Here is a 27,670-nt window from a genome sequence, read left to right as displayed (position 1 = left end):
GAGTTGTAGAACTGTGTATCAGACTCAGCTGATCATTTCAGGTATAAAGGCATACCTCTTTTCTCTGCTCAGTTACACACCTTCCATCAATATTCTGAGTCACTGACCTGTCCGGAGAGCTACCCTATTGTTCTATAGACTAACTCAAGCTCCTTTATCTGCTCACTCATCTTTCCCTTTTTTTTTTTTTTTTAAGACAGTCTTGCTCTGTCTCCCAGGCTGGAGTGCAGAGGTGCAATCTCAGCTCACCATAACCTCTGCCTTCCAGGCTCAAGGGATTCTACTGCCTCAGCCTCCTGAGTAGCTAGGATTACAGGCGTGCACCACCATGCCTGGCTAATTTTTATATTTTTTAGTACAGACAGGGTGTCACCATGTTGGCCAGGCTGGTCTCAAACTCCTGACCTCAAGCAATCTGCCCACTTTGGCCTCCCAAAGTGCTGGGATTACAGGTGTCAGCCACTGCACCTGGTCTCTTTTCCTAAAGTTCAGTTCAATTTATATAAAAAGCAAACTTCTGGCCAATAATTCACAATTGGGTAATTCACATATGGCTAATCAAGAATTGGCTGCATTTTAGAATGCAATTTTAAAATTAAATTTAGACTTCACTAAACAAAGATATCTACTTATTAATTTTTCTAATCTAACTAGAGAGTTAAAGAATTGATAGACTACAAACATAGTATGGTGCCATCTTTGAGGACAGTATCAAAAACTTTTGTGTTTATTTTCTAAACTGAATAATTGTTAATACATTTCCATAATAACATAACATTTCCTATTTCCTTACACACTAATTCACTTAATCCACACAATCCTTTGTGCTAGACATTACTATCTCCATTTTATAAACGAGGAGGTACATAAACACCAATGAAATAGATGCATGTTATTTTGTTAGGCTCTTCAAAAAGTTCTTATTCTAGAGAAAAGGCTGTTCATGAGAAAAGTGGTTAACTGAAATGAAATATTCCAAAGTAAATTTTCAATCTCTTCAATAATGCTAAGCAAGCCCTTTACAACCTAAAAGTTCTCTCCCTCCACCAATACTTTCTCTCTGTAGTTAAATGTTTCTGCAGTACTTCTTGTTCTGAACATGCTAGGCCTGGCGAGACAAGAATTTGCCTTGGCCCTCCTCAGCTACCTAATAAATTCATACAGGACACGCCGAATGCAATAATAGCCAGGGATGTGGCCTTTCATGGCTTTTGCTAAACCTTTGACTGGCCTTGCAAAAAATATTTTTGAACTTTAGAATTTATTACCTAATTACAACAAGGGACAGTATAACTGATTAATTAAGTCGCTCAAAACCAAATTTGAATTGTGTTTACCTGTCATCTAAATGTCATAGTAGATAACAGTTCTAGGTACCACTGACAAATGGTGAAAAATGTGCTGTACACATCTGTAAGTAAACTTAAGACTGACTTAAGAAAAGCATCCAAGTTAGAATTGAAAGTGTTCCCCTCCCCCTGCCCCAAGGTTTAGCTATAGAAATAAATAAGATGAGCCCTTTAATTTGAATCAAAGTGGCATTTAGGAAATTAAGTAGTTATATTCTACAAGAAGCACAAAGACAAAAAGAATATCTAATCCTTTGTTGGCAGAAAATTACTTTATATAATTTGTACAAAAGCAAATATCAGTATGTGTGCTGCTGATTGTGAGATAAATGAGAGGAAAAGGAAAATCCTAGAATTTTATAAATTAAAAATAAAATTTCAAAATGCAATAGAAGTTACTAAACATACCTATAGGAACGCAATGAAGAACAAAAAATTCTGCATTTAGAACTAACTATATATGTTTTTAAGTGTAAAGCTCAGAAGGGGGTTTTCCTGTTAACTAGGGATTAAATTCTTAAGGACCATCTAGTTTTTATTTTCATCCTTTACTGAATTGTTTTTGAGTTCTGAAACATTTCTCTGCCTTAATATGTGCAATATTCAAAATATAAAACCTACATATAATGTCATTTAAGAGCATCAGAGCAACCATTATGATATAAATATTTATTATATAAGAATGCAAACATATAGAGATTCCTACAATAATAGAAATGGAAATATACCTGAATATCTAAGACCACATCTGAAAGGTGTCTTCTAAATTAAATCCCGATTATCAAAATCAATTATTAACAAATTCCCATTAAATGTGTTCATTCAATTCCAGTTAATTTTGGCTAACCTAGGCTGGGCACGGTGGCTCATGCCTCTAATTCCCATTAAATTTGTTCATTCAATTCCAGTTAATTTTGGCTAACCTAGGTTGGGCATGGTAGCTCACGCCTGTAATCCCAGCACGTTAGGAGGCTGAGGCAGAGGAATCACTTGAGGTCAGGAATTCAAGACTAGCCTGGCCAAAATGGTGAAACCCCATCTCTAAGAAAAATAGAAAAGTTAGGAGGACATGGTGGTACGTGCCTGTAGTCCCAGCTACTCAGGAGGCTGAGACAGGAGAATCTCTTGAACCTGGGAGGCACAGGTTGCAGTGAGCTGAGATCATGCCACTGCACTCCAGTCTGGCGACAGAGTCAGACTCTGTCTCAAAACAGAAAAAAAAAAAAAAAAAAAGGTCAGGCCTAATTTTGGCTCACCTAAACTTTATTAAATCATTCTGCAAATATTTATTAACCACCTAGTGGTTCTAGATAACTTAGCTACAATGGGGAGGAAAAAAAAGAGTCCCCGCCACTTGTTTTACATATCCTAATATTAAAGTCTATAATATTAATAGACTTTCAAACGCTTAACTGTGTTCAGATCTCTTGATAAATATATTTCTCAAAATATTTGGAATCAACAACTTATCATTCAGTAGTATTCCAAAGAGAAATTCTAAAAAGGAAGAGGGTTATCTGGCACAGAACTATGCCAGCAAAAATGAAATAGATTTCTTTTTCAGTAAATTTAAATCACACTGCCAAAATATAGAATCTAGACCGGGCACAGTGGCTCATGCCTGTAATCTCAGCGCTTTGGGAGGCCGAGGAAGGCTGATCACTTGGTCAGGAGTGCAAGACCAGCCTTGGCCAACATGGTGAAATCCCATCTCTACTAAAAATACAAAAATTAGCCGGGTGTAGTGGTGGATGCCTGCAGTCCCAGCTATTCAAGAGACTAAGGCAGGAGAATCACTTGAACCAGGGAGATGGAGGTTACAGGGAGCCGAGATCGTGCTACTGCACTCCAGCCTGGGCGACAGAGTGAGACTCTGTCTCAAAAAAAAAAAAAAAAAAAAGAATTTAATATTTCTCATATAATGCTCAAACTATTTTTCTTTTAATCTATTCCTGATTGCCTTATTATATTAAATAATTGATTTTTTAATATCACTTGGCATTTTATGTGCTTTAATAGAGCACATTTTGCTTTACTAAACCACAATGTGTTTAGGCAGCACCAAAGCAGTAAAATATGCATCTTAAAAGTTAAGAGATTTCTTGGCAACAATTTTAATTCCCCCAAATAATCAGCATTCTGAATATATGACAGTAACTGGTAGAATTGTATAACATTTAGATGTCTTGTTGTGACCTTTTACATCTCCCTCCCCCAAATGTATCAGTAACTTTACCCTAGTTATAACTGGAGTAGCTATAAATATATAAATACATAGATATTATATATTAATATAAATGCAATATATAACTTGACCAAGAACATTTCTATTTATTTAAGCACATTGAAATTAATAGGTAAGCTAAACTATAAACCTTCGTGTGAAGGGGAGGGAGAGGAGAGTACGAATTGGGAACAAATGCTAATGTGTATGGGATTCCTTTTTTGGGTGTTGAAGATGTTCTAAAATTAGAGTGTGGTGATGGTTGCACAACTCTGAGAATATACTAAAAACGACTGAACTGTATGCTTAAAATGGGTGAATTTTATGGTATGTGAAAGATATCTGAATAAAGCTGAGGAACAAAAGTCCTCCATATAAACAAGTTCATCAAGATCCTGTCTCTAAAAGCACCCACAGATATATAACTATTGCTTCCCTTATTGTCCAGTTCCTATATAATTAATCCATCATTTTATTCACTAAGGGAGCTACTAATTTTAAAGATAACAATTGAAAGTAGTATAATATCCCATCTTTGGGATTCAGTTTTGCTTAAGTCAATAGGGGTCTTAAACAATTACTACTTCACATAACTTTAATACAAACCAATCACTCCAAAGAAAACACCTCTACATAGGTTCTTATACCTGGTAATCCAAAATGCTGAATCCCAAACCTTTACAATCTTTTACTAGTTCAACAATCTTGACTTCAGGGGACCACAGTGCTAATTCCCCATCATCATCTTCTTCAGCATTGACATCCATATCGCGGTCAATCTGAAATACCAAAGAAGATAAATGCTTCAAAACACTATGCTTTCAATTCTGAAAAGAATGCACTTATCAAGAATCTCACAGCTTCTTCTCAAACTGGGAATTCTCTTTGGCATGCGTAGTTTTTCTTTCTAATCTTTGCAAAAGGGCCATGCTCTGGGGCACACACACTCCAGGATAATATCTTCATAAAAATTCAAGCGCTTAAAAATTCAGACTGTTCATACAGTTTTTTTTTATTAATGTAAAGAATTTATTTCATTCAAAGTATTAACACTGACCTCTTATACTTCAATGAGTTCTGTCATCCCATTAGAAGCATAAAAGGAAAAATATGCAATTTAAGTAAATGAAAACATCATACATAGTAGAAGCTTATAAGATATGTAAGTAGCGATACCTGGATTCATAATTACAGACAGAGACAAAAAAAGAGATGTCAACACAGAGACAGGCTGGAGCAGGACAGGGAAACCACTTCTGCTGGCTCCTGGAAGTTTTCAAGAAAAACTTTACTAGAAAATAAGGTGAGAAAAAAAAAATCCAAGTCTTTGGTCATCACATAAGTCTAAAATGAAAAAAAATCACTGAGTTGAAATAATGAAAACCTAATCTTAGAAGAAACAGGTCAGCACAACTGCCCAGCATACAGTTCCTTTGTTACTTTTCTTGATTTTCCTCCTGAAAGTCCCTCTATTCTAGACACCCTGTCTTTTTAGGAAGAAGAGTCATTGCTATGTGGAATTCCAGGAAGTTAAATGAGAGGGTCTATGAATCTACTATGCAGAAGAAAGGCTGCTTCAAAAAACCTTCTGTTTTTATACTAATTATAGCATTGTACTGTTGTTTTCATCTGATTGACATTCCCCAAAATACTCTAAACTTCTATCTGAAGCTCAAAACTTATCTTTTATAGCCCAAGCAATGAACAAAACACCTGGCTCCTAAGTTAGAATGGAAACTCTATGAGGCCTACCACAGAGTTTACCATGGTTATCAGCTCAACCGTAAAATGCCTGGCTCATAGTAGGTATAAAATAAATATTTGTTCAATAAATTAAAAATTACCTATCTTTCAGTGTGTTTCTCTTGAAACTCCTTCTCAATAAAGGTACCAAGTAAATAATTTTTTAAAGTAGACTTCCTAAAACTTTGGGTAACCTCAGTAAATAAAAATGCATCATCTCTACAAACATAATTTTGAAACACCAGTTTAAGAGCATCAATTTAATGTAATCAAAAAAGGGAAGGGAAAAACCCTATATAATTAGGAAAATAGCTAGTTTAAAAATTTTATTTTATTTATGTATGTATTTATTCTTTCCAACATTTTAGGTTCAGGGGGTATGTATGCAGGTTTGTTACATGGGCAAATTGTGTGTCACAGGAGTCTAATGTACAGATTATTTTGTCACCCACATAATAAGCATAGTGCCTGACAGGTAGTTTTCTCATCCCCACCCTCCTACCCTCTACCCTCAAGTAGGTCTCAGCGTATATTCTTCTCTTCTTTGTGTCCATGTGTACTCAATGTTTAGCTCCCACTTATTAGTGAGAACATGTGGTATTTGATTTTCTGTTTCTGCTTTAATTTGCTTAGGATAATGGCCTCTGGCTCCATTCAGGTTGCTGCAAAGAATGTGATTTCATTCTTTTTTCTGACTGGATAGTATTCCATGGTGTCTATGTACCACATTTTCTTCATCTAATCCACTGTTGATGGGCATGAGGTTGGTTCCATGTCTTTGCTATTGGAAAAAGTACTGTGATGAACATACACATGCATCTTTATGGTAAAACAACTTATATTCCTCTGGGCATATACAAAGTAATGGGACTGCTGGGTTGAATGGTAGTTCTGTTTTAAGTTCTTTGAGAAATCTCCAAAATGCTTTCCACAGTGACTGAACTAATTTACATTCCCACCAGCGGTGCTAAGTATTTCCTTTTCTCCACAACCTCCCCAGCATCTGTTATTTTTTAACTTTTTAATAATGGTCATTGTGACTGGTATGAGATGGTATCTCACTGTAGTTTTGATTTGCATTTCTCTAACGATCAGTGATATTAAGCATTTTTTCATATAGTGGTTGGCTGCATATATGTCTTCTTTTGAGAAGTGTCTGTGCGTGTCCGTTGCCCATTTTTTAAAGGGGCTGTCTGTTTTTTCTTGCTGTTTTAAGTTATTTCTAGATTCTGGATATTAGATCTTTGTCAGATGCATAGTTTACAAATATTTTCTTTCAGTCTGTAGGTTGCCCGTTTACTCTGTTGATAGTTTCTTTTGCTGTGCAAAAGCTCTAGTTTAATTAAGTGCCACTTGTCAATTTTTGTTTTTGTTGCAATTGCTTTTGGAATCTTCATCATGAAATCTTTGCCAAGGCCAATATCCACAATGGTAGTTCCTAGGTTTTCTTCTAGGGTTTTTATAGTTTTAGGTTTTACATTTAAGTCTTTAATCCATGTTGAGTTGATTTTTGTATATGGTGAAAGGAAGGGGTCCAGTTTCAATCTTCTGCATATGGGTAACCAGTTTTCCCAGCAACATTTTCCAAATAGGAATTCCATTCCCCATTGCTTGTTATTGTCAGCTTTGTTAAACAGCAGATGATTGTAGATGTGTACCTTTATTTCTAGGTTCTCTAACCTGTTCCATTGATCTATGTGTCTATTTTTGTACCAGTACCATGCTGTTTTGGTTACTATAGGCTTGTAGTATAGTTTGAAGTTGGGTAGTGTGATACTCTGGCTTTGTTCTTTTTGCTTAGGACTGCTTTGGCTATTTGGGCTCTTTTTTGGTTCGAAAAAATTTTCTAAAAATTTCCTTAAAATTTAGAAAAATTTTAGAATAGTTGTTTTCTAATTCTGTGAAAAAAGTCACAGAAATAGCATTGAATCTACAAATTGCTTTGGGCAGTATGGCCATTTGAACACTATTGAGTCTTCCTATCCATGAGGATGGTATGTTTTTCTATTTGCATCATCTCTGATTTCTATCAGCAGTGTTTTATAATTCTCATTGTAGATATCTTTCACTTCCCTGGTTAGCTGTATTCCTGTTATCTTGTTCTTTTAGTGGTTACTGTGAATGAGACTGAGTTCCTAATTTGGTTCTCAGCTTGGATGTTACTGGCGTAAAGAAATGTTACTGATTTCTGTACAGTGATATTGTATCCTGAAACTTTGCTGAAGTTGTTTATCAGATTTAGGAGGCTTTAGGCAAGAGACTATGGGGTAGAAAAACATTTTTTAAATTAGGATTGGTCCAGATCTTAAACTGTCACTGCAGGACACAGGTGGTCAATTAGTGATCCACAGTGGACTGAACCTAAACATGGGAACAACATGAAGCTGAAAACTTGAAATGAGTGGAAACTTTATGGATCAATAACCTCTGCATATTTCAGTCTGATGTGTGGAAGTGATACACTTAAAAAGGAAACACTTATATCTTGCAACAAAAGTAAAGTTCCATTGGCTAATACAACATGATTGATGTTTTACTAGGGTATTTAATACCCTCACTGATTAATGAGTATTAGAATTTTGGCTGAGCTGCCTAACCAGATAGGGTTTAAGAATATACGATGGTATTAGGAGAAATGAAAAAAGAGACAGATGGAAAAAGAGCCAAGATTTTAAGAAACCACATACAATTACAAAACCTGTATTTATAGAAATTTCAAGGCAGTCGAGGTACATAAGATATTATACTGCAACCTGAAATATATCACTTTGATACAATCAATTCTGCATAACTCCTGTATTTACAGAATGGAAAGCAATCAACTAATGGGCAGCAAGGTTGACATTTAGCATAATTCAAAGCTGTTGTTCACCATTGTGGTAAAGCATGACAGACAGGGGCAGAGAGTCAGCAAGTGGGGTTTGTGATTTACACACCTTGCAAGATTAGATTAAAGGCATTGTTATCAGCCTTCAGAGGGAACCCACCACCCACATTTCATTTTGGTAAGGATAGCAAGTCACAAAAGTGTGGCATTTGAGTACCCTCCTTGAAACAGTTTTTACAAAAGTTAAACATTTTTTTAAAAAAGAGTCAACCAATAATCAAAAATTTACCAAGCCCCTCTTATATGCCTAATATAGACTAAAAACACTATGAATGGAAAATAATTTTAAGTTATGGCCTTTGCCCACTGTGAGCTGACAGTCTTCTTGGATAAACAAGATGAACACATACTAAAGTATCTATAAGACAGTGCTAGATTCTTATGTACTTTAGGACATAAGAAAACAAAAACAGATGGACCGGCAAAGACTCAAACAACCATAGCTGACTGTTACTGAGCACTTCCCACGTGCAAGGCATTATGTTAAGAACTTGCTCACATGACCGCATTTCCTTCTTGCACAAACTCATGAGATGGGTAAGTATGATAAGTATCACCATTTTTCAAAGGAAAAATATGAACAGAAAGTCATTTGTCCAAAGATTCACAATTATTAGGTAGTAGGGGCAGGATTAGTTTCACATGTACTGAAATCCAGAACTTCAGTAAAAGGCCCCATGAATGTAAACTGGTGTTTAGTGGAATTACAATCTAAAAGAGATTGAAAAGGGGGGAAAGCAGCATAAAAGACGAGGTTACAAATAGCATAAGATGGCAAAGCATGTACTCAAAACTCTTCCGCTGGGTACAGTGGCTCACACCTGTAATTTCAGCACTTCGTGAGGTTGAGGTGGGAGGATTGCTTGAGTCCAGGAGTTTGAGAACACCCTGGGAAATATGGCAAGACCCTGACTGTAGGAAAAAAATTTTTTAGTTAGCTGGGTGTGCTGGCATGTGCCTGTGGTCCCAGCTACTTGGGAGGCTAAGGCAGGAGGACTGCTTGAGCCCAGAAGGTCAAGGCTATAGTAAGCCATGTTCAAAACACTACGCTCCAGCCTGGGGAGATCCTGTTTTAAAAACAAAACAAAATAAAACTCTTCATAATCATAATGCTCTTTAAAAAAAAAAAAAAAAAAAAAAGAATGCCAAGAGCATATAAAGTGTTATTCCACTCTCTGGTCTTCTGAAGGGTTTTATAGCAATTTCCAGACTCACTTTGAAATGTATCATACAGTGTCTTTTTTTTTTTTGAGACGGAGTTTCGCTCTTGTTGCCCAGGCTGGAGTGCAATGATGAGATCTCGGCTCACTGCAACCTCCTCCTCCCGGGTTCAAGTGATTCTCCTGCCTCAGCCTCTCAAGTAGCTGAGATTACAGGCATGCGCCACCATGCCCGGCTAATTTTTTGTACTTTTAGTAGAGACGAGGTTTTTCCATATTGCTGGTCAGGCTGGTCTCCAACTCCCAACCTCAGGTGATCCGCCTGCCTCAGCCTCGCAAAGTGCTGGGATTTACAGGTGTGAGCCACCATGCCTGGCTGAGTTTCATATTTTTAAGGCTCTGAAAAAGGGAAGTACATTAGATATGCAACACTCACAAACACCTTAATCTTATATAAGACAAACTGAGTTGAACTGGAAGCCAAAAGTAATGAATCCAGGCAATTACTAAAAAAAAGATTCTCTAAAATCAAAATGCATGTACATCAATGTTGCCAACATGTCAAGGAAAGGGAAGGAAAGAATTTTTTGATGTTAAATGAAGAGTAACAATTTGAAAAGCTATGCATTGCTGCCTTAGTCAAGTAAAAAAAGAGCAGAGTGGAATGGTTTCCCCTCTCTTCATATTGCAGTACAGTCTTCGGGGCATCTTTGATGAATGGGCATGCCTATGGGAACCGCCCTATATTCATTTAGTACCTCCATCTCAGGAAGAGAGGTTTCAGTGCACCTTGGTTCATCTACAGAAGCCTCATCATCAAACAACCTCCGACAGCAAACCAAAGTAAAAGGGGGTGGCACTTCTTTAAGAAAGGAGACTGCTTCTCGGCGAGATTTTCCATAGAGCTGCGTGCCATTGACCTAGGAAGACAAGGGGATAAGTCAGAACTGAGGTAGCCCCAAATGAAAAAACAAAAATCTCTTATTTATATCAATCTACCAAATGAAAATAGGACATCATTTTATTTTCCCTGTAAACAAGGGGACTCGCTTTAATCATATTATGATAAAATAATATGCAAATAAAAATGTTAGAAATCCTTAAAATTTTTAAAATCTAAGGCTAAATCTTTGCATGTCTTGATGGATAAAATATAAAATGCATGCAGAGTATGCCCTTACTGGGTAAGGATCTACCTAATTTTTTGCAGCACTGTGGTTTCTCCTTTCAATACTCCAATGTCGTATTTTCTCACCTACCTCTACTCAGCTCTCCTTAAACACACTAAGTATCATTTACAGCCCTTTAAGACTGTTTCCCTTTGCATTTTCATTTTATAAGAATACCATTACAGAAATTTAAGGATGTTAAAAAAAACCATTTTATTTACTACTTAAAGTATAGCTAATAAGTCTAGAATACTTGACTATCAAAATTTAACATCAGTCCACAATATTCTTTCGCATCTCATACACTCCTAATACCATCCTAGAAAAATAACTTCTATTGAAAAGAAATATACATAACTTTGCATCAGTTACATTCTTATATGCTCTGCTATACAGCAATCAAGTATGCATAGAAAATACTAAAATAATTTTTAAAATAATTTTATTCAAGTGTCTCATATTGTTTAAAAGAAAAAGGTATTCTTTATTAATGATTAATCCTTGTCACCAAAAAATTACCTAAATTTCATATTACTTTTGGCGCATAATAATAATACTTGGCACCAAAGATGATTTGGCTACATAATTCTAATTTTTCATATATATGACTTGAGCTCAAAGGGTCCTGTCAGTTCTAACTGTAGGTCTCTAAAAGCTGATCTGTCTGCTACTCCCAAAAAGCTGAGGCATGGACAGAATCCAGACAACAAATAATCTTTTCGCATCTGACTCCTACCCTCCTGGGAGGGTTGAGAAGCATTATTTGCTTTAAAGATATTTCTAGTCTGGCATTAATTTCTAATAGGTGCCGTGCTAATGTTCAGATAACTGGCCAGCCTGACTTTACTGGGAGAAGCCCTTCTACAAGTCTTTCACTGCACCAGAGAGGAAGCGGACACTGGGTTGCTGGAAATCTTCAGCAGCGGGCTGAGTCTCAGGTCAACCATCCCTGGGAACCACTCTCAAGCCTGTAACATATCAAGCACTTAGCCGTCAAGTCAGACATATCTCCCTGCCTCTTAATTATTTACAAAGAAACCACCACATGGTAAAGGGACCCACGTGCACTTTAGGAAGCTAGCTCTACTGGAAAGTCTTCAGGACAAATGAAGAGGTCTAAGGGGACAGCAAGCTCAGCAGCTGATGAAAGGTTTTTCCTTGGAATAACTGCAAGTCCACCTTTACACAAGAAGAGGCAGGGAGGTACCCATCACTGGTCACACCGTATCCATGATTTCAACTGGTGTCACAAGTGCACAAAGTTCTAAAATCAACTAAGTGGGTAGTAACTTATACTAAAAAAATGCAAGGAGATAGAATCAGATCAGGAATTCTATCCATACATGAGTATGAGTTTGTGTTTCACTTCAACAAATTAGAAAGTCACTTTTCAGGTTTTTATCTTGGAGTACCTTTAAATATTTATTTGTCTCATTACTTATTCATTTGAATTGTCTCCAATTATTATACCAGTGCCTGGTAGTCCTCCTCACTGCTCTGTTGCTAAAGGGATTGGTCACATTTCCCATTACCAACTCCTATCTAAGGGGATTTATAGCTGCTGTAAATAGCTGTTCTGGGATGAAACTTGGCACAGTGTTCTAACCCCAAAGCATATTTGTGTTTCTGGTTTTAAGTTCTAAGGAGTACATTAAACACACACACACACACACACACACACACACACACACACACACACACTCCACACTTTGAGTTCAGGAGTTTATTTGGCTAACTATACTGAGATTTTTAAATTTTGTATTTTTGGTTATTCAGAAGAAGCTAATTTTTATTTTAGAATTCACAGTATTTCTCAAGGTCCATCAACTTGAGAGCCTCCTAGGTGCTATCAAATCTCGATTATCCCAAGTTTTTGACTGGAAAATGCACACACACATACACACTTCCAGAGTACAGAACATTGCACAAGCGCAGCCCCACTATTTTACCACATCCAACCATCATCCCAGCCCATAAAGCTTGTTAATATGCCTTTTTCACAGTGATGATATTGCCAATACCCTGCAATGAGATAATGCTTTATAATTTACATGGATGGTATTTCATTAGATCCTTATAAGCTCATAGTGAAGTGGGCATTTATTGATGAAGGAACTGATCCTCAACAAAGTCAAGTGACATGCCAAGGGACACATGCTAACCTGTGGCAATTCAGACAGAAAGTAGCTTTTCTGACTCCAAATCTGTGCTTCTTTCCTTATCTCAAGCTCTTTCACCAGGTATCTATATTTAAGAACTCAAAAAATCTTCACACTACCTTATTATAGCACATTCTTCTACAAGGTGGTAGGCCCATGGGATCCTAGTCTTGGCTAAAGCATACAGAATCCAGCTGATGGCTGGGATCACCTATACTTGCTCTACTGTGATCCAGCCAACATTTCTTTAGCACCTACTACATACTAGTAGTGATTTATACTTAATACCACCAAATTTCACACTTAAAAATGGTTAAAATAGGCAAGGCGTAGTGGCTCATGACTGTAATTCCAGTACTTTGGGAGGCCGAGGTAGAAGAATTGCTTGAGCCCAGGAGTTCAAGACCAGCATGAGCAAAATAGCCAGACACTGTCTCTACAAAATAACTTAAAAAATTAGTTGGGCATGGTGGCGCACAGCTGTGGTCCTAGCTACTCGGGAGGTTGAGGTGGGAAGATTGCTTGAGCCCAGGAGTTTGATGCTGAAGTAAGCTATGACCACACCACCGCACTCCAGCCTGGGCAACAGAGTGAGACTCTGACTCTAAAAAAAAAAAAAAAAGAAAAAGGGTTAAAATGGTAAATTTCATGTTACATATATTTTGCCACTAAAAAAAAAAAAAAAAAAAAGTGGACCAGGTGCAGTGGCTCACACACATAATCTTAGCACTTCAGGAGACTGAGGTGGGTGGATTGTTTGAGTCCAGGGGTTCGAGACCAGCTTGGGCAACATAGCAAGACACCGTCTCAAAAAAAAAAAAAAAAAAAAGTGAATTAAATTGGTTATACTCATACCTCCACTTCTCCCAAACAAATGTGTCTCATTTTCAACACCTAATAACTACATACTACAGCAATAGTCTCTAATCTACAAATTATCATGTATGATATCCACAAATATATGACCGTGCCCAGCCAATAAGAAGAGGAAGACCAAAAAGAAAGCATAATTATTCTAACAAAATGTAGGGCATTAATCTGCAGTAAGAAGCCCAATACCATTCCCTTGAATACCTCTAAAAATAAGCAACTTACTACATCTTAAAACAGGACTCCAATACCCTACCCTCCCATGTTTATGACATTGGCATTGGTGACACTATAACTCAGGTGATTTGTGATGAGAACACATTTTTCTAAAACTTAAAAATTCCTGCCTGTGTCTTTCTTTCTCCGTAAATTTTACCTCAAGCAGCTCATCTTCTGGCTGTAGGAGACCCAATGTGTCAACAGGACCACCAGAAACAATTGAAGAAATATAATGGTGCCCATCAAAGGAATCCACTTCCACACCAAGCCTCAGAGTGTGAATAGGCAGCAGCTGTAGCAAAACACAAAGCAATGATCAAACATGACAACGACACATCCAGCTATTCATCCTCCATTCACTGCAATTTTGAAGTGAAAAACCCCACCTCTTGAATCAGATCACCAAAATTCTAAAAGAGGACAATAATGGGAAAATTAGCTTCAGGTAAAATATGAAGTCATTGGTCATCTTGTTCTCACTCCTCTTTTCCTTCCAGATTCCCTGGAAATGAAGAGACGGATGTATATAGTCTTACTTTCCATTCTAAGCTCCAGGCAGTCCACACTTCCGGTAGTCCTCATTATGTATGCTGTGTTTCACTTTTCTATGGGACTCCCCATCCCCCAGAACATCCTAACTTTCCTTTATTATCTAATTAACTTCTACTCACACTTAAATGCCATGGCAGGAAGCCCTGAGTTCATGTGCCTCCATCTGGGGTTCAAGACCACTCTGTGCACATCTCCATCACAGCTCACAACATACTAGGCTTAGAATTTGTTTTTTGTTTGTTTTTTTGTTTTGTTTTGTTTTGTTTTTGAGACAGAGTCTCACTCTGTTGCCTAGGCTAGAGTGCAGAAGTACAGTGGTGCAATCTCAGCTCACTGCAACCTCTGCCTCCTGGGTTCAAGCACTTCTCATGCCTCAGCTTCCCAAGTAGCTGGGACTAGAGGCGTGCACCACCACGCTCAGCTAATTTTTTTGTATTTTCAGTAGAGATGAGGTTTCACCACGTTGAGAATTCCTAGTTTCTTGATTGTCCCTCCTCCACTCCTTACCCAAATGCAGAGTCTGTACCTTTAATCGCCATAACCTCAGCCCTGGAACAGTACCTGGCACTAAATATGGGCTCGTTAAATGTTATTTGAACCAATCCATGAAGAATAATGCCTCATTTAAGATGTCCTTTTCCATCTAGCCAACTTAAGTGAAAACATTTCCGATTTGGGAAAGGCAATCGTTTATCCATTCTAAGTCTATGCGGATTCATATGGGCTAAGACACGAGTCAAGGGCTAAGAAACTCTAGCCAATGTCGAGTAAAGAGATGAGTGTCTTAGTTGCACTCATCTTTGTTGGTCGTCACGATCAAGGGCATTCACCAAACTCCATTCCCCTGACTTTCAAAGACAGACTAATGATTTCTCGTTGTGGCCTTATAATCTGAAATATGGTAAATGGTACTCATGATGATTGACATTTCCTGTATCAACAGTCTGATACCTAAAAATACCAGACCTATCTCGAACTATACTTTACAAGGAGAAAACCCTACACAGGGTGGCAGTGCATCCACCATGTGGCTCTCTTCCTCTTCTCTGTGATCCTCTATCCCTGAGCTTGCCACCTCCCTCAGTCTTCTGCTTTCAGTCCCCAGAGTGCCACAGGCCTTCCTTCAGACAACATCTGAGGCTCACTTCTGTCTCACTATAGACATGCAGACAAATGTGAAGTGGCAAGGAGACTGGCGGACTAAGACCTTAACACGGGCATAAGAGACTGCTAGCCCTGGGATAATTTCCTGAAAATTAAGTGCTCCTAACCACTAAGCACTTCAGGATCTACAACCATCTTTGGCAAGAAGATGTTCTAGTTCTCTAAATGAAAGGTTAAGACAGTTTTTCCGGCCGGGTGCGGTGACTCATGCCTGTAATCCCAGCACTTTGGGAGGCCGAGGCAGGCGGATCACGAGATCAGAAGATTGAGACCAACCTGGCTAACACGGTGAAACCCTGTCTCTACTAAAAATACAAAAAAATTAGCCGGGCGTGGTGGCAGGCGCCTGTAGTCCCAGCTACTCAGGAGGCTGAGGCAGGAGAATGGCTTGAACCCGGGAGGCAGAGCTTGCAGTGAGCCGAGATCGCGTCACTGTACTCCAGCCTGGGCGACAGAGTGAGACTCCGTCTCAAAAAAAAAAAAAAAAGCATCAAAAAGCATGACATGCAGTGTGTGTGAAGGCAACAATCATCTGTTTCACCCACTCTGTCATTTCAGCACTTTCTGTGCTTCCTCTCTGTGCTTTCTTTCTTCTCACTGCTGCCACTTCATTCTCTTGTCCTTGTACCAAATAATGGGTATGGATACACTAAGGAGATATTAGTGTCATGTGGCAGGACATGAAAGAAGGTAAGGAAAAGCTCTCAGAAAAATGTTTCTGTATTAACAGTTTACCTCCCGTCTCTGCCAGCCGTCTTCCTTCCTTATTTATGAGCCAGATGCTACAGGGCAGCGAGTTGCCAGTGGATCCACCATAGCTCATCCCCAATGCGGTGCTGGGGCTTATACTGGCTTGAGAGTAGACTGTTAAATTTTCAGTGATTTTGCAAGCTAGTTGTTAAACACAGCTATTATTTAAAATTAAACCACATAAAGTTACAATTAATAAAAATAAATGTAGGCAAGGCATGGTAGCTCACACCTTTAATCCTAACACTTTGGGAGGCCAAGGCGGGCAGATCACCTGAGGTCGGGAGTTCGAGACCAGCCTGACCAACATGGAGAAACCCCATCTCTACTAAAACAAAAATTAGCTGAGTGGGTGTAATCTCAGCTATTCGGGAGGCTGAGGCAGGAGAATCACTTGAGGCCGGGGGGCAGAGGTTGCAGTGAGCTGAGACTGAGCCATTACACTCTAGCCTGCACAACAAGACTGAAACTCCATCTCTGATAAATAAATAGGCCAGGCGCGGTGGGTCATGCCTGTAATCCCAGCACTTTGGGAGGCCGATGCGGGTTGATTGCCTGAGGTCAGGAGTTCAAGACCAGCCTAGCCCAACATGGTGAAACCCTGTCTCTACTAAAAATACAAAAATTGCCTGAGCATGGTGGGGCACGCCTGTAATCCCAGCTACTTGGGAGGCTGAGGCAGGAGAATCCCTCGAGCCTGGGGGGCGGAGATTGCAGTGAGCCAATATCGCACCACTGCACTCCAGCCTGAGCAACAGAGAGAGACTCCATTTCAAAAAATAAATAAATTAATTAAATAAGTAACATAAAAAAATAAATGTAACAAGTACTCAAAATCCATCACTTCCTAATTATTTTTCACTCTTTTACTAATATCTATGTTCATGAAGTGATTTATATCTACTCTATCTGTACAGAGAGGAACACTCTCTATCAGAACTCAAAGAATACTGAGGGGTGGACAACTGAAAGAGACACATGAAATGCCTGATTTGGTTAGCTGCTAAATGCAGGTGGGACAAGTAATTAAACAGCCCTGCTCCTGCAGAGAAGCCTGCAGCAAAGAAGCGCTACTGTGCATTGCCTCTCGACTCACTGATCAGTAACACCATTTTGGTAGCTTCATATCTGCCATGGTGGGAGTATTTACACCACAGATATTGGTACATGCTACAAATTGGAGCTGCCTTTCCACCGCCCCCCATCCCCACCTAGAAACTTACCAGCATACCACTGATCTATGATATAGTTTGGACATGATATCCAGCATATATGTACAGGGTATAAACTATGTGCAAGGCATTGGGTTATGAGCTGGAAATATAGGATGAAGTCTTTACCCTCCTAGAACTAACATCTAGCATGGCAGACAGATAATAAATAGGTAAAAAGGTAAGTAGACAAAGCAAATACATAAATAAACAACCAATCAACAAGCAGCAGGATTATCACAGTTCTGGTAAGACAAGCAAAGAATATAAGGAAATGCATCCAAGGAATGTGTGACCACTGTGTGGAAAACAAGCAGTTACTAATTGTGTTAAGTGCTACAAGGAAGGAATCGGGGTTATGACATCAGAGCCCCACTAGTGGAGGCCATTTTGGAAAGTTGGTCAAAGCAGGCTCCACATTGAAGGGGACACTTAAGGTGAGACTTGAGGGATAACGGTGAGTCAGCCCTACAAAAAAGCCTACTGGGGGATGGCTGTGGGAGGTGAGCAAAAAGGATAATTGCTAAATTTCTGGTTTGAGCAAATGAGTAAATGGTGGTAACAACTTCTGCATAGAAATAAGTGCCCAAATTAAAACAAAGATCCCACTGTACACACAGAGATCTTTGCTACTTACATAATAATATGCCCCCATACAAGATAAAAGGGTTAAGGCAAGAACTGGTTCCAATCCTCTCCCAGTCCGCATCTATTCATATGATGACCCCCATTCCCACCTCCATGGAACGGTTGGAGTCAGGATTCGCAGAGGCTCACCCATGTCATCCCGTGCCCTCCAGACACGGGCTGTGCCTTCTAGGCTATTCCCCCAGGTATCTGTAAACACCACATGCTCCCTAGAAAACTTAAATGGTGAACGAAACATGCTCTATCTTCAATTAGGCTGAACAAATAAACCAGAAATGATGTTTACGAAATCTGTCAATCGGAAGGATGCCTATCTAATATTAGTTCTGAATCTAAATCTGAGTACAGCTGGGTTTCTAAGATTTCATGTTACATTGCTGCAGGCTTCTCTGCGGGAGCAGGACTGTTTAATTACCTGTCCCAGCTGCATTTAGCAACTAAACAAATCAAGCATTTCATCTGTCTCTTTTAGTTGTCCACCTCTTTCAGTATGCGGAGTTCTTAGCAGAAAAAAATTAAAAAAAATATAAAATTTTAAATATTAATAAAAAAATTATAAAATATAATAAAAAATTATAATAAATAAATAAAAATAATAAAAATAAAAAAATAATAATAATAAATAAATATTATAAAAAAAAAAAATTAAAATAAAAAATATAATAAAAATATAAAAATAATTATTATAAATAAATATAAAAAAATAAAATAAAAAAAATTTAGCTGAAATGACAGAGTGGGTGAAACAGATGATTGGTGCCTTCACACACACACTGCATGTCATGCTTTTTGATGCTTACTCAATGTGCTTTGTGAGGCGTTCTATTTAAACTGACAAAGTTAAGGAGCAACAGGATTTTCATGATCCTGATATAAGTAAAGGATACAAGGAAATGCATTCAAGGGAAGTGTGGCCATTGTGTACTTTACTGTCAGTGCAAAAATGAAGATCAAATGAGATTAAGAAGGCTTGAGGCCTTCTACCCAAGAGTAGCGAGACCTATCATGAGACAAACTACAGCCATTCATTTTGCTTGAAGCTTTACTTTTAGGATATTAAAACAGGATATCAAAATACTTAAGTGGGAATATAAATGATATTGCTTCAGGGGGAAAAGAAACTTCTGGAAAGGAATGCTTCAAAAAGGTGTCAGTGGGATGGGGAAGGATTTTCCAAAAATGTTAAACTCGACAGAAAATAAAACAGAAAGAATCCATGATTGGTTCTTGTAACTCCCATACACAAAGCATTAAATAGCCATTTATGTTTAAAGATTAGGTCATTACTAAATTTACCATAAATAAAAAACAAACTTTTCAAGAATGAGGCTATAAGTTTTAAAGTAATGGAAAATCACAAGCATGATGGCCTCCCTCAGAGGTTATACAAGACAATCGATCCATTAGAGCTTCATTTATGTTTGTTTTTCTCACCCCTCCAAAATTTTATTTTATTTTATTTTATTTTATTTTATTTTATTTTATTTTTTTGAGATAGAGTCTCGCTCTTGTTGCCTAGGCTGGAGTGCAATGGTGTGATCTCGGCTCACTGCAACCTCTGCCTCTTGAGTTCAAGTGATTCTGCCTTAACCTCCCCAGCAGCTGGGATTACAGGTACACACCACCATGCCCGGCTAATTTTTGTATTTTCAGTAGAGATGTGGTTTCATCATGCTGGTCAGGCTGGTCTCGAACCCCTGACATCAGGTGATCCACCCACGTCAGCCTCCCAAAGTGCTGGGATTACAGGCGTGAGCCACCGCTCCTGGTCCCCTCCAAAATTTTAATTCAGAATGTTCAAAAAATGTGTAACAGGTACCCTGTTGTACAGTAGTAAATTGAAAGTTCTCTTCAGTCACCTAATACCAAGGTCAAACATCAGTTGCTATTTAGCATTTTAGATATAATTTGTTTCCTGCCTGGCCCATGTGATACATCTGAATTTTTGATACTTGAACTAACACTTTGCACTTGGCTTTCTCCCCCTACCTATGTTCACGGTAGTACCTTCACCTGAAATACCCATTGTACTCATTTGTACTCCAAATCTATTCTTCAGAGTATAGCTCAAATGCCATCCTACCGAAAAGCCTCCATCTGTCTTGAGGAAGTAATATCCTTCTAGAACACACATGAGGCATTTTAGCAATATCTGAATAATAATTCTCTATAAAGTGAGGCAAGAAAGGAATCAAAATTCCCTTTAAGAACCTCACCCCAAACCTACAGAATCAGAGTATCAGCAAGGAGGAACTTAAAATAGGGCATACGTATTTTGAAAAAGCTCCTCTGATGTTTCTGATATGCCACCTGCACCACTAGGTAACCGCTGCTACTATAGTTATTTGATTCTGTGTCTTACGTTCTCCACTTAAAAAGAGAGCAGCAAAGTATAAAATTACATCCTGGAGAACTGATAACAGCATTGCTTCTGTGGATGAGAGGACTGGGGTGGGAGAAAAAATTACCTTTTGCAGTACATATTTCTATACCTTTTAAATTGTATGTCTTGCCCATATATTATCTATTTAAAATTTAAAAGAGGAAAAAAGAATGATGCAAGCTTAGAAGCCAGATAACCCTTGATTTGTTTCCTTTTTTGAAACTTTTTAAATAAATTTATTTTTTAATAGTTCTGGAATGCTTCATGAATTTGTGCGTCATCGTTGCGCAGGGGCCATGCTAATCTTCTCTGTATCGTTCCAATTTTAGTATTTGTGCTGCCTAAGCGAGCACTCGATTTGTTTCCTAATTCCACCCCCCTTACTAGCTGCATATGATCTTGGGCAAGTGACTTTACCTGCCTGACAGTCAAGTTTCCCATATTAAAAATGGGAAGGGGAAAATGCTTGCTGACCAATAAGGTTACTATTAGAAATACAGGAGAAAATATATTTAAAGCAAAGAACCGGCCCTGGTAACTGAACAGTAACATACACTATAACTCTTGGAAAGCCCAGTACATCCCACTTGCCTTAAAAACTCTATTTGTTCATTATAAAGTGGTTAGGGAGAAACCATACTTTAATGTTCTCTGGGTCAGGACATATAACTCAAGAGAGAAATAAAGTGAAATTTGTCCATCTGTTTTGTCAAAACCAGACAGCAGGACCTAGTGTTTTTGTTTCCCACACAAGCAATATTACTGATGCTCACTTCATATTACAATTGATGGCCAGCAGAAAGGTCACTAGAATGAGCTTAATGCTTCTCCCTCATAGAGCTGTGATTATCTTAATAGTAAGCACTTGCCAAGAAAGCCGTCCCTAAAAGTGCAAGTCTCCCTAGATGCGGGAAAACTGTTCTTGTGTCATGATTAACAGCTTCCTAGAAGCAGTGCAGCTAATGCTTAAGTCACTGTAAATAGCTTTCACCTCCCTCTTTCTCCACAACTCCACCCACCTCAGAAGAAAATTTTATCTGTTAACATTAGCCCATAATACATGAAGATGCTTCTTTTTTAAAAAAATAGAGACAGGGTCTCCTCTCCCTCTGTTGACCAGGTTGGTCTCAAACTCCTGGCCTCGAGATCCTCCTGCCTCAGCCTCCCAAAGTGCTGGGATGATATGCATAAACTACCCCGCTCAGTCATATAGATGCTTCTGGAATCATCCCTTCAAGATTGGTGGCCATGGCATGGCAACCATCTAAAAGCAGCTAGACCCATAGAAACATAATTGTTCTAATCAGAAAGCTGATGAGACAGGGGAAAACCTCCAGCCTGGACCTCAGATCATAGAAAAAACCCTGCTCAAAACTTCCCACTGGTGTTACCTGTCACCGAAGACAAAGTCCATACATATCACCGTGGCTCCCAAGGGGCCCTTTAACACCTAGTCTTCCTCTCCAGCATCATTTAACAATATTCTGCTCTTCACTGAGTTTGGCCCAGACACTGAAAGAAACAACTTCTATTCCCCCAACACGCGAGCCCTTTCCCACAGCAGAGCCACTGGACCTGCTGCTCCTCTTTTCCACATTCTTATCCTTCAAGCCTGAGCTCAGAAAAGCTTTTCCTGGCTCGCTCTAAAGTGTCCCCTACCCCAGTTACGCTCAATTTACTGTTTATTCATTTGCAGCTCTTCTTACAATCTACAACTATCTTATTAAGTTATTTTTTACTTGTCTATTACCATGCCCCTATACAATTGCAAAATCTAAGCTCTATGAGAGCAAGGACCTTTTCCATTTTGCTTCCCACAGATGGTAGCAGAGTGTCTGGCATAGAGTAGGAGCTCAGTAAATAGTTCAGGAATGGATGAATGCACTCCAAGCTACAACCTGCCTCCACTACGATCTAGTGGTATAATTTCGGTCAAGTCATTCAACCTAGGCAACCTTTACTATCCTCTCGTCTGTAAAATCGGTTTTGACTGGTTAGTTAAAATCTCCCTTACATATTGTAGAGGGAAATTAGTAGCTACTGAATTAAGATGCAAATCTCCAATTATAAGAAGATTCTTAAAAATCATAGCTCATCAAAATGAAGAAAAATTCTGTGGACATTTAATAACTAAAATTAATGTAGAAAAATGTAAAAATATATGATGTTACATGGAAAAACTACACACCCCTTCTATCTCACATACACACGTGCACATGTGTATGCGCGCGCGCGCACACACACACACACACACACACACAAACAAAAGGCAGGTAATACTGACTGCAAATATATAAATATGTAGCTAACAACTAAATATGTAAAGAGAACAATGCGGCTGGGCACAGCGGCTCATGCCTGTAATCCCAGCATTTTGGGAGGCCAAGGTGGGTGGATCACTTGAGGTCAGGAGTTCAAGACCAGCCTGGCCAACACGGTGAAATCCCATCTCTACAAAAATACAAAAATTAGCTGAGTGTGATAGCAGGTTCCTGTAATCCCAGCTACTTGGGAGGCTGAGGCTGAAACACTGCTTGAACCCGGGAGGCAGAGGTTGCAGTAAGCCGAGATGGTGCCATTGCACTCCAACCTGGCAACAGAGCAAGATTGCATCTCAAAAAAAAAAGGAACAGAATAATGTAATTTTGGGTGACTTTTTTTCTTCCAGTGAAGAAAATAGGGAAACAAGAAAAGCAACTTTTTGTCACAACAAAATTTCAATTAATTAAATGTTTTTAAAAGCATATTAAAAGAAAAAGGCCTTTGAATGTTCAGTCTAAAAGTGCTAGAGGCATATAACTGGGAAACAAAACTACCGTTTATTGGATATTTCTTATATCTTGGCACTAAGTTATATTAAGGTATATATGAAATATTATTTCTATTTAGTCTTCTACAACACAATTATTATTGTTCATATTATTTAGAGAAAAAATGAGGCCAGTTATTTACCTCCAAAAGCATTTCATCAAATGTTACTTTCTTAAGCCTTCCCTGACCAACCTATCTAAATTTGCAGACAAACCCCCACTCCTGAATTTCCTATGTTCCCTGCCTTAATACTCTCCGTGGTACATATCACTTATATGGTACAACTTACTTATTTTTGGCCTCCTCCCATTAAAATATCAGTCCTATAGGACAGGAATTTTTCTTCCTGCTTTGTTCTCTTCTGGAACCCTAGCACCCAGTAGCAGACCTAGCACAGAGTACATATAATATATATTTGATGAATGAATGAACAACCAAATGTACTAGTGAGTTTTTATAAGGTGGTTCTGAAAGTATGTTCAACTCAAAGCCCTTCTGCCCATTTATATCAGAGTTACCGAGTACAAATAGATATATATTTGTGTGTGTTTGTGTGTGTGTGTATATGTACATTCCATAGAGGTTGATCAGGAAAGATGACACAGTAAGAGTGGAGGCAGAGAACTAAGGGGTGAGAGTGAGAAAGAACATCTTCTGCCTAGAGAAAGAGAATCACACTGTTTAAAAATGTACACAAAGTGTGCTTTGTGCCTTTTTTCCTTGCTGTCTTTTACTTATTATAAAACATTATAAAACATGATGATTCAGGGTCTTAGGCTTTAATGTGGTAGAACGGACAAGTAAAGCTGAACCACGTGATAAACGGAGCCTGATCAGGGCAGGACTTCCCTACAAGGACATATCCTGAGTTCTAAAACAATATGGCACAGGAGGCTGAAAAGCTAATCAGGAAAACTTGGAAAAGTAAAGCAAGTATTTCAGCAGCCCACACTACTAAGGAGAGAAGAGTTCAGTTTCCACCAGGATAACAGGACTGGTAAACACCCCAGGGTCTTTCGTGGATTACGCGGGAGGCTGTGTCTTTTTTTTTTTAAAGACAGAATCTCGCTTCATTGCCCAGGATGGAGTGCAGTGGCACAATCTCGGCTCGCTGCGGCCTCCACCTCCCAGGTTCAAGTGATTCTCCTGCCTCAGCCTCCCAAGTAGCTGGGATTACAGGCACCCACCACCATGCCTGGCTAATTTTTGTATTTGTAGGAGAGACGAGGTTTTACCATGTTGCCCAGGCTGGTCTTGTACTCCTGACTTCAGGTGATCTTCCTGCCTCGGCCTCCCAAAATGCCAGGATTACAGGTGTGAGCCACTGTGCCTGGCCAAGGCTGAGTCTTTTTTTTTTTTTTTTTTTTTTTTTTTTTGAGAGGGAGTCTGGCTCTGTCGCCCAGGCTGGAGTGCAGTGGCCGGATCTCAGCTCACTGCAAGCTCCGCCTCCCGGGTTTACGCCATTCTCCTGCCTCAGCCTCCTGAGTAGCTGGGACTACAGGCGCCCGCCACCTCGCCTGGCTAGTTTTTTTTTGTATTTTTTAGTAGAGATGGGGTTTCACCGTGTTAGCCAGGATGGTCTTGATCTCCTGACCTCGTGATCCGCCCGTCTCGGCCTCCCAAAGTGCTGGGATTACAGGCTTGAGCCACCGCGCCCGGCCAGGCTGAGTCTTAAAAGTGAAGCAAATCAGAGGTAGTCTGAATCTTACCAGAACTGTACCTCTTCCCCATCTCTAAGATGAGCACCCACCAGTATCACCACACACACTCTCTCTCACTCTCTCTCTCTCTCTGTCTCTCTCTTCCCTCCCCTCCCTCTGTCAACACATTAGCAGGCTAATGATATCATCTGAAGCCTTTTATAGTTGTCAGACATTTAATCAAATTTTGGCATGACAAGAGATATACCCAAACAAAAAGACAAAACATCAAACGACAGAAACAGATCCAAAGTTAATCCAGATATTGGAATTACTTAAAGTCTTTATAAGCTATGGTTAACATGCTGAAGAATTAGAGGAAAAGATGGCAAATACAGGAACAGATAAAAAATATAGATTTTTTTTTTTTTTTTTTGAGACAGAGTCTCGCTCTGTCGCCCAGTCTGGAGTGCAGCGGTGCAATCTCGGCTCACTGCAAGCTCCACCTCCCAGGTTAACACCATTCTCCTGCCTCAGCCTCCCGAGTAGCTGGGACTACAGGTGCCCGCCACCACGCCCGGCTAATTTTTTGTATTTTTAGTAGAGACAGGGTTTCACTGTGGTAGCCAGGATGGTCTTGATCTCCCGACCTCATGATCCACCCGCCTCGGCCTCCCAAAGTGCTGGGATTACAGGTGTCAGCCACTGTGCCCACCCTAGATTTTTTTTTTATGTCGGGAATTTAGCCAGAGGATTATAATCTAAAAAGAAATAAAATGAAAATTCCATACTAGATAAATAAATAAAATTAAGCACTTAATAGATGGGCTTCAGCAGCCAATTAGGCACAGGAAATTTAGTTAACTGGAAGACAGTTAAACAGAAAATAAGAGTTTAGTGTAAATTAACGAGCAATTTCATGCAACACTGATTTATATGATAATAAGAAAAATAATAATAAGAGCCCGGCCGGGCACAGTGGTTCACACCTGTAATCCCAGCACTTTAGGAGGCCAAGGCTTCACCTGAGGGCACAAGTTCGAGACCAGCTTGGCCAACATCATGAAACTCCATCTCTACTAAAAATAGAAAAAATTAGCCAGGCATGATGGTGGGTGCCTCTAATCCCAGCTACTTGGGAGGCCGAGGCAGGATAATCGCTTGAACCTGGGAGGCAGAGGTTGCAGTGAGCCAAGATGATAAACTACAAGATGAGCCATATTGCTTTTTGTATTTTCCTCAGATTTACAGTCACAACGATGAAATGACTCAAAATGCAGGTAAACTGGGAAGGGAAGAAAGATCGCACCATTGCACTCCAGCCTAGGCAACAAGAACGAAACTCCATCTCAAAAAACAAGAGCCTACTATGTGCTTGCAACTATTCTAGGCATATTATAGTTAATACCTATATAAATTTATAAGGCAGGTACAATATTAAGCATAACATAGCTAATTTCTGTATAAATCTATGAGGCAGGTATTAATATTTCCTTTTTACATATAAAAAAACTGAGACATGGACTTTAGATCATTTTCTAAGATCACACAGCTATGAAATTCTGCATAAGTCAGAATTTAAACTGAGGCAGTTTGGTTCTAGAATCCATGTAATCAGTACATTATAATGCAGAAATTAATAACAAATGAAGCTTGATGAGGTGTTTGCCTTTGAGACGGAGTTTCCCTCTTGTTGCCCAGGCTGGAGTGCAATGGTGCAATCTTGGCTCACTGCAACATCTGCCTCCCGGGTTCAAGCGATACTCCTGCCTCAGCCTCCCGACTAGCTAGGATTACAGGCATCCATTACCACGCCCAGCTAATTTTTTTGCATTTTTATTGAGACACGGTTTCACTATGTTGTTTTTGTTTTTGTTTTTGTTTGAGACAGAGTCTCGCTCTGTTGCCCAGGCTGAAGTGCAGTGGTACCATTTTGACTCACCACAACCTCCGCCTCTTGGGTTCAGCGATTCTCCTGCCTCAGCCTACCAAGTAGCTAGGACTACAGGTGCATGCCACCATGTCTGGCTAATTTTTATATTTTTAGTAGAGACAGGGTTTCACTATGTTGGCCAGGCTGGTCTCAAACTCCGGACCTCGTGATCAGCCTCCCAAAGTGCTGGGATTATAGGCGTGAGCCACTGCACCTGTCTTTGTATTTGTATTTCTTACTCTCATTTTGAATTAAATCCCTCTCAATATATTGAGAGGGAATTAATATTTAGTCACTACTCTAATCTAATCTAATCTGACTTTGTAAATAGTTTAAAATTAAACTATAAGATGAGCCATATGCTTTTTGTATTTTCCTCAGATTTTGTACATCTGAGGAAAGCTTGGTCAGTTGGCCAACACAGTCACAACGATGAAGTGACTCAAGATGCAGGTAAACTGGGAAGAGAAGAAAGACTCTCCAGTGCCAGCCTTGAAAATTCAAACCATGCCGGGCGCGGTGGCTCAAGCCTGTAATCCCAGCACTTTGGGAGGCCGAGATGGGCGGATCACGAGGTCAGGAGATCAAGACCATCCTGGCTAACACAGTGAAACCCCGTCTCTACTAAAAAATACAAAAATCTAGCCGGGCGAGGTAGCGGGCGCCTGTAGTCCCAGCTACTCGGGAGGCTGAGGCAGGAGAATGGCGTAAACCCGGGAGGCGGAGCTTGCAGTGAGCTGAGATCCGGCCACTGCACTCCAGCCTGGGCCACAGAGCGAGACTCCGCCAAAAAAAAAA

The 27,670-nt window shown here is 39.3% G+C and overlaps 1 protein-coding gene and 1 non-coding gene across 8 annotated transcripts in view; both read right to left on the bottom strand.

Annotated features, from left to right (window-relative positions):
* Nucleotides 1-27,670, bottom strand: part of PATJ (PATJ crumbs cell polarity complex component) — a 426,007-nt gene that overhangs the window by 323,505 nt on the left and 74,832 nt on the right. For all 7 annotated transcript variants that reach the window (XM_050752580.1, XM_050752940.1, XM_050752817.1 and 4 more), the window contains 3 exons: nucleotides 13,938-14,072; nucleotides 10,122-10,283; nucleotides 4,221-4,352 (listed from right to left, as the gene is read on the bottom strand). In XM_050752580.1, the coding sequence (XP_050608537.1) occupies nucleotides 4,221-4,352; nucleotides 10,122-10,283; nucleotides 13,938-14,072 (429 nt within the window). The remainder of the gene's footprint in view (nucleotides 1-4,220; nucleotides 4,353-10,121; nucleotides 10,284-13,937; nucleotides 14,073-27,670) is intronic.
* On the bottom strand, nucleotides 20,735-20,841 carry LOC126944501 (U6 spliceosomal RNA). Its single transcript, XR_007722074.1, has one exon. It is a non-coding gene; the product is annotated as a U6 spliceosomal RNA (small nuclear RNA).

The sequence above is a fragment of the Macaca thibetana genome, chromosome 1 (assembly GCF_024542745.1).
Source record: "Macaca thibetana thibetana isolate TM-01 chromosome 1, ASM2454274v1, whole genome shotgun sequence".
Taxonomy (NCBI): Eukaryota; Metazoa; Chordata; class Mammalia; order Primates; family Cercopithecidae; genus Macaca; species Macaca thibetana.
Note: the sequence above shows the minus strand (reverse complement) of the source record. Positions and strands in the feature narration are given on the sequence as shown.